At 51.9% G+C, this 12,709-nt stretch overlaps 1 protein-coding gene and 1 long non-coding RNA gene across 7 annotated transcripts; both read right to left on the bottom strand.

The window, feature by feature from the left end:
• Positions 1-395: 395 nt before the first annotated feature.
• Positions 396-4,733, bottom strand: LOC139673539 (uncharacterized). Of its 6 annotated transcripts, XR_011698137.1 has the most exons (5): positions 4,683-4,733; positions 3,619-3,716; positions 3,323-3,408; positions 1,849-1,996; positions 396-1,065 (listed from the first exon to the last, which is right to left on the bottom strand). XR_011698137.1 is itself a non-coding variant. In XM_071559296.1 (3 exons), the coding sequence occupies exons 1-3, from the start codon at positions 4,041-4,043 to the stop codon at positions 887-889; spliced, it is 690 nt and encodes a 229-aa protein (XP_071415397.1). In that variant the 5' UTR covers positions 4,044-4,419; the 3' UTR covers positions 396-886. The 6 variants fall into 6 exon arrangements, 2 of the variants coding, with proteins under 2 accessions (XP_071415397.1, XP_071415398.1); XR_011698136.1 differs by lacking the exon at positions 4,683-4,733 and having other exon boundaries at positions 1,849-1,974; positions 3,619-4,419; XR_011698138.1 differs by lacking the exon at positions 4,683-4,733 and having other exon boundaries at positions 3,619-4,418.
• Positions 4,734-11,909: 7,176 nt separating this feature from the next.
• LOC139673666 (uncharacterized) lies at positions 11,910-12,492 on the bottom strand. The gene is made up of 3 exons (XR_011698175.1): positions 12,419-12,492; positions 12,235-12,284; positions 11,910-11,984 (listed from the first exon to the last, which is right to left on the bottom strand). It is a non-coding gene; the product is annotated as an uncharacterized lncRNA (long non-coding RNA).
• Positions 12,493-12,709: the final 217 nt, after the last annotated feature.

A 12,709-nucleotide genomic window follows, 5' to 3' on the forward strand; every position in this document is an offset into this window, starting at 1 on the left:
CAGGGACACTCAGCAGGCACAGAACCTGCAGCACAGACACAGCAGAGGGCTCAGGGACACTCAGCAGGCACAGACAGAGCAGCACAGAATCAGCAGAGGGCTCAGGGACACTCAGCATGCACAGAACCTGCAGCACAGACACAGCAGAGGGCTCAGGGACACTCAGCAGGCACAGAACCTGCAGCACAGACACAGCAGAGGGCTCAGGGACACTCAGCAGGCACAGAACCTGCAGCACAGACACAGCAGAGGGCTCAGGGACACTCAGCAGGCACAGAACCTGCAGCGTAGACACAGCTGAGGGCTCAGGGACACTCAGCCACTGCCATGGCTCTTCATGCACAGGGCACAAGCTCAGACACTCTGAGAGCAGCAGTTATGGAGGGAGAAACAGCTCATCTCTCAGACAATCTTTACTTACCCAAATCTTGAACAAAACAAACACTATCTGGGGTAAGAGTTAGCTGTGCACTCAAAATGTCTAATTTTATATGAGCTGCCTGAATCTCCCACGTCCATGCAACTGAACAGGAGACAACCATTAGTTATAGGCCATCAAGTGGATAAATCTTCATCTTTTAAATAGCATATATTTGAGCTGATTGCTAAACTAAGTGCTGTGAAAAATAAGGCCTTTCTGAGGTTACCAGGAAAACCTTACAAAAGCCAAGTTCCAATGAACAAGAAGACACAGCAAGATCTTGCCTTCTGCCTACAACACACTTCATTTTGCTGATTATCAAACCTTAGCAAGAGACCATTCTCACAGAGGCATTTCTTCTCTGCTGAATGCAGCCCAGGGATGCAGAGCCCAAGCCACCTACCCTGCCTGGGCACGCTGTGAACAGTTTGTGCAGAGACTGGGCCAGCTGGATCCTGGGATTGTTCACCATTTGCCCCACAGGATCATGTTCTTCCTTCCCAGCAAAGGCCAGCTGGGAGAATGCAGTCTCACAGCCTGGAGTATCCTCTGTGTCAATGAAGTGCTCCTTGTCAGGGGTTGTGTCATGCCATCCTCAGGCAGCTCAAACAAGCCAAGGAGGGAGGGCCTGCAGCAAAGGAATCCTGGGGGGAGAGGGGAGGGGAACAGTGAACAGGTGAGGACAGCCTGTGCTTCACAAGAACACTCAGATTACCTGGAACCCCTTTGCAGGGACTTGCTTAACTCCTGGCACCGTCCCTGTCCCAGGGAAGCTGCACTAGGACTGTGGGTCTGGGTCCTTTCCAGGCACAATGCAGCTGCTCATATTAACAGCATCAGCAATGCCCTCATTTTTTAGCAGCTCAAATTGCTGTGATACAAACCCAAGAATAGCAATTCTTTTCCAGATTACAGCTTTTCTCTAAGTACATTCAAAAAGAGTTCTAGTCCTGGATCCGGTTACTGTCATTCAATTTGGGCTACCTGAGCCCCCAGACTGCTGGACTGCCTTTCAGTCTCCAGAGCTTTCCCCCAGATTCCACTTTCAGGCTAAGACACTACAGCCTGCCAGGTTGTGAGTATTCTCAGGCCTCCTGACTATGACAGTTACAAGTCAAAAGTGGGCCCAGCTTTCCAGAAGGAATGCAAGCTGACAGTAGCCTAATTCCCTTCAGTGGAGCTCTACTCAGCCAAATCCAGGCTCAAACACATCTCAAACCAGCTCTGCCATTTGCTTTGAAAACACACTTCCCTTTGTGCAGTGAAGGATGAAAAGGTATGAAAAGCCTCAAGCTGAGTCTCACCACAACAGTGGGCCTGAAGAAATGCCAAAGGAGTTTATTGGAGGGGCCTATTCTGGTGAAAGCTCCTACTTTCCAGACCTCCAACAGCATCACCAGCAGACCCTGAAGAAGTGTGGCACCTACCACAGCTTGGGGTACTCAGTGTCCATCACGGGAGGACATTCTGTTAATGTCTTGGTGATGCCAACAGCACGGATCTGCTTTTCAACTTGTCCCAGACTCTTTCTGGATTTCAGGAATCATCATTTTCTCCAAGCCCGTTTCAAACATCCTAGTATGACAGTTAGAGAAAAAGTATCAGAACGATTTATCACCCTATGGTGACCAAAGAAAAGCAGAAACCACACAAAGCACCAGGAAACAGAGAACACAAGACAATTTGTTTCTTAACAATTGCTGCCCTCTTACATAGATGTTTGCACATACAAACTTTTTACAAAGGATAAAAACCGGAGACAGCAATCCTTCCCTTTTATGACCCGCTCAGGAGATCAGTAACTTGAACTATCAGTGAGGAACTGTGGGCAGAAAATCAGAAATGAACCCCAAAAGGAGAGGCACCCGGGCAGTCAGATTAGCGCCAAACCTCCTTTGCCATTTCAGCCAGAGAGACAACTCTTTCCTGCTTCAAAGGCAAAAACTGCACAGCAGCCTGAAATACAACCCAAGCCAACAGAACACACTCCCTTTGGCTGTATGCTGCCAAGTATTTCCTGCAGAGCTCATGCCCCATTTCCTGTGCCATACTAGTTAATGAAGAGGAGAAAGCAACGAGAAAAAGGATGAAGTAAAACTCCAGATGAAAACAAGAGAATTGCTTTAGAGTCAGCAGCAAAATGCATTCTAAGAAGGAGACAGAAAGGGCAGCCTTCATAAATGTTCCCTTTTACTGAAGGGCATTAACTTGCTGCTCCAAAGTTTGCCTAAAAACTGCTCATCTTCTCGGGCACCACAACACTGAAACGTGGAACGCTGGAAGCACCACTTCCATTTGGTTGGTGGAACACCATTGGAAGAACCCTGTAATTCTTGCTCCTCTACAGGAGGCATCAAGCAGATTTTAAAGGATTAATAACAGACCTTGTGTGATCTGTGTAGAGATAACATCACGAATTTCATCAGCATGGCCATCTGCCTGGGGATGATTTCAACAATGTGTCACAGCTTTGACAGAGGAACGTAAACCCTTCCTCAGAACTTTATTCCCATGAAGGCCAAAATGACACAAAAGCATGGAATGTTTCCCAGCATGAACACAAACTGCAGAGAGCAGTGGTCAGAATGGCTGTGCTGTGTGACAGGGCAAGTGTGTTGCTATTAGCTGGAGATTAAATGGAGACACTTTCAGACAAGTAACGACATCACACACACCAGGAAAGGAGGAGAACTACACAAGTCCTTTAGTTCCATTCCCTCAGTTTTCATGGAGTGTCACCTGCTGTGGCCACTGCCCTTTATGTCCCCTTGACTCCAGAGCATTTGGAGCAAGTCCCTGGAGCCACCAGAGTCCCACCCATGTACAGGATGCCTGATCTGTGCAACTGCACACTCTGAACCACTCGTGTCACACTGGAGCTTTTCAGAGCAAGGAGCTTACTTTTGATAAGTTTTGTTGGTTTGGAACTTGGAAGTCTTTGGAATAGCAGAATGAAGACCTGTTTCCTGTACCAGTCAACTGATTCACTGGAAATTTAAAAGAACAGTTATTCAGTTCACAGTGGGCTTTGACTGGTGCTGTCACTTTACAGAAAACACAGATAAAGTTGTTCCCATCTCTTTAACTGATAAATGTGACATTTTTGCTCCTGAAGTGTTAACCTTTGGCATGACTGCACACTGCAGAACCAAAGCCCACAGAAGTCAGTTTTGAATGCAATTTGAGCTCATACTCACGGGGGCATATGCTTCATGATGCTGTTTAGCAGGTCAAAGCCTTGGGGATCACTGGCTTTCAAGGCAATCAGCTTCAGGAATCCCCCCAACACTCCAGGCTGCAAGGAAAGCAAACATGAAGCCAAGGGGATTCCCTGCAGTCCCGGGGAGCCGGAGGGGACGGCGGGGAACAAGCACAGCCCGCGCAGCTTCAGCCGCTTCTCCCTCCAGACCCCGCAGTCAGCGCCGCCTCCCCGCACTGTCCCGGCCCCCGCGTCTCTGCCAGGCTCAACAGGCAACTCAGGATTTACTTCCCCGGGACCTGACTCTTCCCAGGAGCAGCAAAACTGTTTCTCGGGTCCCGCCCCTGCCGTCGCTGCCGGGACCTCCTCGAGGGCCCGCCCGGCCTCTGTGCCGCTCTGGCGGGGGACCGGCTCTGTCGCCATGTGCCGCTCGCGGGGACACCGCGGCAATGCAGGGCCGACAGCGGGTGCACGGCGGCCCAGGCCGGGCCGAACGGAAGCTGCGCGCTCCCGGCGCGGGGTCCTGGCGGTGCCCGCCGCGGCGCCGATCGGGGCTGCCGGCGCCGGTGACTGCCTGCCGGCCGCGATCCTCCGCCGCCGCCGAGCCCCCCCGGTCCCGGCCCAGGGCGGGAAGCCCGCGGGGAGATGGCGCGGCGAGCGGGGGCAGGCTCGGGATCAGACAGGCGGGTAACCGCCGATCAGAGCCGAGGGGGCCTACGGACGCCAGCTTGATTGTAGTCCGGGCGGCCATCTTGAGTGCAGGCCGGAGGTGACGGCCCAGACCTCCAAGGCCATAGAGTGCAAAGCGGAACAATAGAGTTGCAGCCCCCCCGCCGCCATCTTGAGTGTGGCACAACCGCCCCCCGAATTACGGGACATTTTAAGCCTCGCCCGAGCGCTGACAACACCCACAGAGGTGGCACGGCCCAGGCACAGACTCAGCGCCAGAGAAGCGCAGAAAAAGAAAACAGTTGCGGGACATTCCCTTCCTTCCGAGGCAAGGCAGATAAGCCCTGCTAAGAAAAGGGAAAAAGAGGCAAGACTTGATCAAGCAAAGCACACCCTGCCAAGCTGCTCCCTCTGCTTCCATTCCGCCCTTCAGTACCACGTGACACGGCACTGCGGGCGAGGCGCTGCGCATGCGCGAAGGTCCGGTTGCGGTGCCGCCAGCGCTGGGCCCGGACAGGGCACAGAGAGAACACCCGATACACAGAGCGGGAGCTGCTGCTGCTGCCGGCACAGCGAGCGCATTGCATGGCACAGGGCACACAGAGAGCTCCGGACACACAGAGCGGGAGCTGCTGCTGCTGCTGCTGCCGGCACAGCGAGCGCATTGCATGGCACAGGGCACAGGGAGAGCTCCGGACACACAGAGCGGGAGCTGCTGCTGCTGCCGGCACAGCGAGCGCATTGCATGGCACAGGGCACACAGAGAACACCCGATACACAGAGCGGGAGCTGCTGCTGCTGCCGGCACAGCGAGCGCATTGCATGGCACAGGGCACACAGAGAACACCCGATACACAGAGCGGGAGCTGCTGCTGCTGCCGGCACAGCGAGCGCATTGCATGGCACAGGGCACACAGAGAACACCCGATACACAGAGCGGGAGCTGCTGCTGCTGCCGGCACAGCGAGCGCATTGCATGGCACAGGGCACACAGAGAACACCCGATACACAGAGCGGGAGCTGCTGCTGCTGCCGGCACAGCGAGCGCATTGCATGGCACAGGGCACACAGAGAGCTCCGGACACACAGAGCGGGAGCTGCTGCTGCTGCCGGCACAGCGAGCGCATTGCATGGCACAGGGCACACAGAGAACACCCGATACACAGAGCGGGAGCTGCTGCTGCTGCCGGCACAGCGAGCGCATTGCATGGCACAGGGCACAGAGAGAGAGCTCCGGCCACACAGAGCTGGAGCTGCTGCTGCTGCCGGCCCAGCGAGCGCATTGCATGGCACAGGGCACACAGAGAGAGCTCCGGACACACAGAGCGGGAGCTGCTGCCGGCACAGCGAGCGCATTGCATGGCACAGGGCACACAGAGAGCTCCGGACACACAGAGCGGGAGCTGCTGCTGCTGCCGGCACAGCGAGCGCATTGCATGGCACAGGGCACAGGGAGAACACCCGATACACAGAGCGGGAGCTGCTGCTGCTGCCGGCACAGCGAGCGCATTGCATGGCACAGGGCACACAGAGAACACCCGATACACAGAGCGGGAGCTGCTGCTGCTGCCGGCACAGCGAGCGCATTGCATGGCACAGAGCACGCAGAGAGCTCCGGACACACAGAGCTGGAGCTGCTGCTGCTGCCGGCCCAGCGAGCGCATTGCATGGCACAGGGCACAGGGAGAACACCCGATACACAGAGCGGGAGCTGCTGGCACCGGCACAGCGAGCGCAATTTATCGCACGGACAAGCCCTTCAGTTTGTTTCATTTGTAAATACAAAACTCCTATTTTCAACATCCCCCCTTTCCAATTTCTCATATTCCCAAACCCTGTATATAATACCGAGATATAGGGCTCTATTTTGAATTCCATTTCGGTGTAAATTGATATGGAAATTGAACATACAGGAAAAGGAGAAACATTATTTTTCTTATTAGTTTTACACACACAACTCCCCCCTGCGTTTTCAAGCATTGGGGCTGTAGCCTCCCTTTTTTGCTGGACCCCACAGGACCCCCCTTCATCCCTCATGCACCTGCACCCCATCCTCACACTCCAGAGACATTGGGACGCTGCTCATCACCTTATCAGCCCCAGACTCCCCCCATAACACTTTTGACTCAACCCCAAACATGAAAAAGAAGAGGGAGGGTGGGTACCAAGATGGAGTCATAAGACAGAGGGGAGAAGGGATAGATGCAGGTGGACAAAGAAGGGGGGAACCAAAGAGAATGGGGATTTTTTCTCAGGTGCCCAAGGTCCACAGCTCCATCCCACATCCCCTCTCTTCTGCAATAGAATGTTACTCCCAAGACATGGTGTATCAGTTCCATCTGGAATCAAGGTCAGCACAGTCAGAGAAATAGCATTTATTGCAATACCAACAAACAAAGGAGAATAAACAGGATAAAATACCTAAACACTTAACACAAGAGAGAACAAAAATAATAAAATACTTAAAACTTAATAAAAGGATACATAAGGATGCAAAACAGTTGATGGTTCAGGGCTTACTCACTATCCCTGATGCTCACTGGAGCAGACAGGCCAGGACTACCAGGATGGGCAGCAGCTGCACGGCCCCCATGCTTAGCGGGCGTCCCCGCGGAGCCAACGTGGGCTCGGTGAAAGGATGGGTGTCGCTCAGCTGCCCCACTCCTGGTGTCCTTATTGATCAGCCATCCATTATACTACGTGGGGCCAGGACGCAGTATAAGGTGATGCCCGGGGGGCAGCCAAACACCGCCTGTTAATTACATAAGTGGCAACAGTCTGCACATGTTGCCTGTCAGGGAGTGGCCGTATTACCCCTGCCTGCATTATCTTCCTCCCCTCGTTACCTCTCTCACCCTCCTGTACAATCTTCACCCTTGTGGTTCCAGGGTATCTGTATCTATCTTGTGGCCTGCAGCCAAGTCAGTATTTGTGCATTTTATGAGGGTGGCAGTTCTCTACAAAGCAATTCACAAAGTCCCTTCAGTTTGATTTGTTTCCAAACAGGAAATCAGAAAACCAAGGAAAAACCCCAAAAATTCCCAGCATGCCTCATACCCCCTCTCAACATGCTGCTCCCCACACACGGCCTTGCTTCTTCCTCAGCTGCCAATCTCACTTTAGGGTTACCCCCAGGGGAGCTGCAGCTCAGGGAGCACAGGCTGAAGGCACCCAGCTGGGGTACAACACCGGCTCTGCAGAGGAAACAGCATGTCCAGGGCTCCCAGGACACTCCGGGGTTGCTCCAACGCTGCTCCCACCACTCTGTGAGCTGAGGTTCCAGTGGACCCCACCATGCTCTGCCTAAGCCACAGCTGAGACTGGATATCTCAAATCCTGCATGAGGAGTCAGAAAGCAAATGAGAGAGAAAAAAAAGATGACTTTGGGGTATTGGTCCACAGTGAGTAATTAGTGCCATTTTTAGCCTTGCTGACAACAAGCTCAGAGGCACCACACTGTAGTCCTGGGACAGAGAACTTGATACCCCTGTGTTATCCCCTCCTGCATCCTGGCAATCCACCCACCACCAGGCTCAGCCCAGTGCTGCTCTGCCTGCTCCAGGATTCCAACTGCCAGAGAGGCCACTGGTTTGCACACAGGCCCCCCCATCCTGCTGATCCCACTCCTGCCCCCTGCTCACTGCCAGCAGCCAGACCTCCCGGCATCCCCAAACACAGAGCCCCTTCCCCAGGACAGCCCACTGCCCTCAGCTCCCCAAAAGAGGGGCAGAAGAGCTCCCTTCTCTGTTCATTTTCCCAGCAGCTTTGTACCCTGTGTGCAACAAGACTAAAAGTCTCTAAACAGAATCACTTTTTAAATAAAATTCTTACCACAGCTGGCTACATGATTAAAGAAATACCTGTACTGTCAATCCAGATCAAATACTTTCACAAGAGAAAATATCCCTTTCAGTAGCACACTTGGATACACCTTCAGAAAAAGCACAACTGCCACCAACTCCCAAGAGCCCGCGGGAAGAAGGAAGCCCTCCTTGTGACACCCAATACAGCAGACATGGAAAAAGGAGGGAAAAAACCCCAAGGTTCTAGTGGAAAAAAAACCAGGACAACAGAAATACATCATGACTTAAAAATCTCTCTCCTTCCACGAGTAGCAAACAGTGCAACTTACTGTTTGTTTGCTTTTTCCATAGATCTTCCAGGCAGCACAAAGTGTCTCTCTGCTCCTACATCCCTCCCAACCAGGCCTTCCTTCCCCTGCCCCAGCATCACACCTGCACAGCCCAGGGGCCCCCAGAGCTCAGAGGGCTGGAACATTCAGCACAGGCCAGCAGCCTCTTCTCTCAGCAGCTCCAGGGCCACCCTGCACTAACACACAGCCCTGTGCCACCTTGCACACTGACTCCCCTGCCTTGTGAGATGCTGAACGAGCAAGGGCTGTGTGTTCGGAGATGAGACACTTCAACACTCAGAGCCCCACGAGCCATTTCACCAAAAGGCACCTGGAGTTGTCAAAAACACACCATGTCAAAGCTCCCCTTTGCACACGTGGCTTCACTGCATGGGGGACTTGCAAACCCTTTTTCCCAAAGGCCCAAAAATGCATCTCACTCCAGAACCAAACAGTTTTGTGAGGCTAGAAGGAGGCAGAAGCCCCAAGTCACACAGCGAGTCAGGTCATACAGCTGTCCTGGGCAGGAATGGCTCCAAATTCCATCAGTCCCTGTCCCTCAGACACCACTTTGTTCTGTCCTACACTACAATAACACAGACTTATGTGCTTAAGATCCACCCCTAAGAACTGTCACACCAAGATCTTTGAATATTCCCAATTCAATGCCAATACTTTTTAACCTCCTTGATTTCTTTCTGTACTACAATATCAAGACAAATAGTTTACCTGCCCCAGAAACTTCTAAAGCAGAGAGCAGGGTTTAAACAAGCCCCAGGATCTGAGGTGCCCTGGCTGCCCAAAAAAGCCTAACTTTGCACTCAGGAATAAGCAACAGGTGGAAGGGTCCTCAGGAAACCTCTCACAGCCACAGAAACCACACCAGTGACTGGGGCAGCACCAGAGGCACCTGTTCCAGGGGAGCAGGATTGGAAATTGTAGGAAGAGAAAGCAAAAGCAATCATGAGCTCCTTTTAAAGATGGAAAAACCATAATAATGATAAATTATTTCCAATTTTCCTCTCTCAAAGAAAATAAAACAGAACCCTGGGCTCAAGACCCTTCAGTTTCTTTCCTGTTCTTACCTTTAAAGACCATGCAAGACAACCATGCCACGCACCCATCGCTCAACACCTTCCCAAGAAGAAGAAAAAGGCCAAAGATTAAAGTACTCACAGACCCAAAAGTAACATCTTACCTGCCACATTGAGTGCTGATCCACCCTCCTGATCTGCTGCTCCAGCTTCCTCTGAGTCTGCTGGATATCTTGGCCACCTGCCTCTGAGCAAAACCAGGATTAATATGGTCACCCAGATGCCCACTGGTAACTTCAACTTTGCAAAGTTCTCATTTCCCCTCAGGAAATCCAGAGTTCAACTACAGCCCACATTAGGACACCTTAGAACAACCACCCAAATTCAAGTCCCTGCTATGCAGCTCCCATCATCCCCACAAACCCTGCTCTTGGAACTGCACTCACACTGCCCACGGCTGCTCCAAGTGCATCTTAACCACCTAAATGTACCAAACATGTGTTAACGGGAGACTGTTCTAGCTACTCCACCTGCTCCCTCCAGCCTGCACAGCAGGGCAGAACAGCTCCAGGCCAAACAAAGGCACACCAGAGACATTACACTACAAACATGCGGAGTGATGATGAGAGAAAGCTCTCAGGGAGAAGAGCAACTGCAAGAACCGAAACCCTGTTGAACAGTGCGACCTACATATTAGTGAGCTGAGAATGCTCTGAGGAAGCCTCCCAACAGGCTCAAAGAAAAGGACCTTGCACAAGAAGAGCCCATCAATGCCACTGTACCAGTTTGTTTTAGACAGATGTCCAGAATCAAGATAAGCACAGTCATAAAATACCACAAACAGCATTGTTTGCAAGACCAACTAGCAAAAGACAATAAACAGGATAAAATACCTAACACCTAATACAAAAGAGAATAAAAAGAATAAAATACTTCAAACTTAAGAAAGGAATACATAAGGATACAAAACGGTTGATGTTTCAGGTCAATTCCTATCCCTGATGCTCACTGGAGCAGACAGGCCAGGACTACCAGGATGGGCAGCAGCTGCACGGCCCCCATGCTTAGCGGGCGTCCCCGCGGAGCCAACGTGGGCTCGGTGAAAGGATGGGTGTCGCTCAGCTGCCCCACTCCTGGTGTCCTTATTGATCAGCCATCCATTATACTACGTGGGGCCAGGACGCAGTATAAGGTGATGCCCGGGGGGGCAGCCAAACACCGCCTGTTAATTACATAAGTGGCAACAGTCTGCACATGCTCACCTGTTGCAGAGTGGTCGTACAACCCCTGCCCACATTTTCCTCCTCCCAGCATTAGCTCCCTCACCCCCTGTACAACCCTAACCATTGGGTTTCCAGGGTATTTGTATCTACCTTGAGGCCTGCAGCCAACCTGGGAGAGGAACACAGCCTTGACAATACAGAACATCTTGTGCTACGCAGTCACCTTGTACCATACTGTACCTGGTTTCTCAGCATGTTTTAACTACTTTCTCACCCTTCTATGCCCTATTGATCATCTAAATGAAAAGTACTTCATTTATATTTATGATTTTCTGTAACTTAGCAGGCAGCAAGGCCAGACATCCACCAAAATAATAGTATTTTACTACACTCTGATACAAGCTGAAAAAGGACTGCACAAGAATGCTACATTTGGGATGCAGGAAGAGAAGGGTGCAAAGAACAAGTCCTCCTCCTTTCAGACACATGGCACAAGGGCACAGCTGATGGATGACACGGCCTAAAATTGGGCTGTTAAAGACACCTGACTGCAAAATTCCAAGATGGAATTCTGATACACGTGCAAGCTTGCAAGGCAAGGAAATGACAAAATCTGCAACTGTGCAGAGGACGCCTTTGAGACCCCAGGCAGGACGGCGGGCACTTCCCATAAGCCCCTCCAGGACAGAATGCAAAGGCATCTGATCCCAGAGAGTCACAAGACATCGAAGTTGGACTAGAGAAACCATACAACACAGACTGGAACTGCTCTGCCCTGCACAGCCCCTGCTGTTGTGGCCAAAAGTGAGCCACTGCCTTTACATGCAATAAGGGACCAGTATCAGACATCCCTTTCCCCTACACTAACTTCTAAATCAGTCCCGTATTCCACTCCCACCCCAGTGTCCTGCTCTCCTCCCCTCTCCAGGTCACGGCCCTCGACTTATCTTTCACAGAGATGGCGATGCAAATCCTTCTTCAACACAAAGGAAGGTTGCCTCGGATCCCTCAGAGGTTCCTGCAGTCACCAGCTTATTTTCTTAGTCAGCTACAAGAAAGAAAACCTCAATCTATGCCTGAGTTTAGCAGCACCTCACCCAAAGCCCAACAATTCCACTACTCACCATCCCCTAAGTGCACCGAGGTCCTCGGCTCACCAGCTCCAGGGGGCAGCTGTCATCAAACTGGATTACCTGGCTGAGTGACAGCCAAAGTTGCTCCAAGTTCAGTGCACCCCTGGTCCTCTTGTGTCCTCCCTCAAGCACCTGGAATGCTCCTCTCTTTCCACAGGCTTCCCAGATGGCACCTGCAAATAGAAAGACAAATGCTTAGATCTCTGAGCCCTGTGAGACTTTGGCATTACACACAAGGCTGGCGAAAGACCACCCAACCTTGTCAGTCAGCTAATCAGTGGCTGGCTTTGGTTCCCTGAGCTTGTGTGCATCCCCTGCAGAAAAACAAAGGCCAAGCCATGTACTGGCACACTGCCTTAAAGGATGCCTAAAGGCGTTCCCACAGTAGTTGCCATCTGATGATGCTCCACTGTCACCTCTCACCTGTTCATTCTCTGTTGCTTTGGGCTGGCAGCTGCAAGGTTGCAGACACCCTAGAAAACATAAAAAAATAAGGGATCTGTGTAGGTTCACATCCACCCACCCATGAATTTAATTTTCAAGCGTGTTTGGGCTGTAACCTCCCTTTCTTGGGAGACTGCTGCCTGAGTCCCCTCACTCACCTCACCTGTCTGAAGATGGGGCCCCATCTCCCAGTACAGACTCCACTCTGCAATGTTCCCCCTCCTTTCCTGCACTCCAGCCAGCTAGAGGATGTCTTGTCTCTTCCTTGTGACACTGCTGTGGGGAGATCACCCTGTGAGGCTGCAGGACACAGCTGTACCACAAACAAGATTTGTGCTCACACCATCACCAGAACGGCTCCTCATCCCCAGCCTCCAAGCCCCATTCCCAGCCCGGCTTCCCACCTCCTGCCAACCTTCACAGGAGACACCTTCAATTGGGAACAGACTTGCTG

This window comes from Pithys albifrons, chromosome 6 (genome assembly GCF_047495875.1).
Source record: "Pithys albifrons albifrons isolate INPA30051 chromosome 6, PitAlb_v1, whole genome shotgun sequence".
Lineage (NCBI taxonomy): Eukaryota > Metazoa > Chordata > Aves > Passeriformes > Thamnophilidae > Pithys > Pithys albifrons.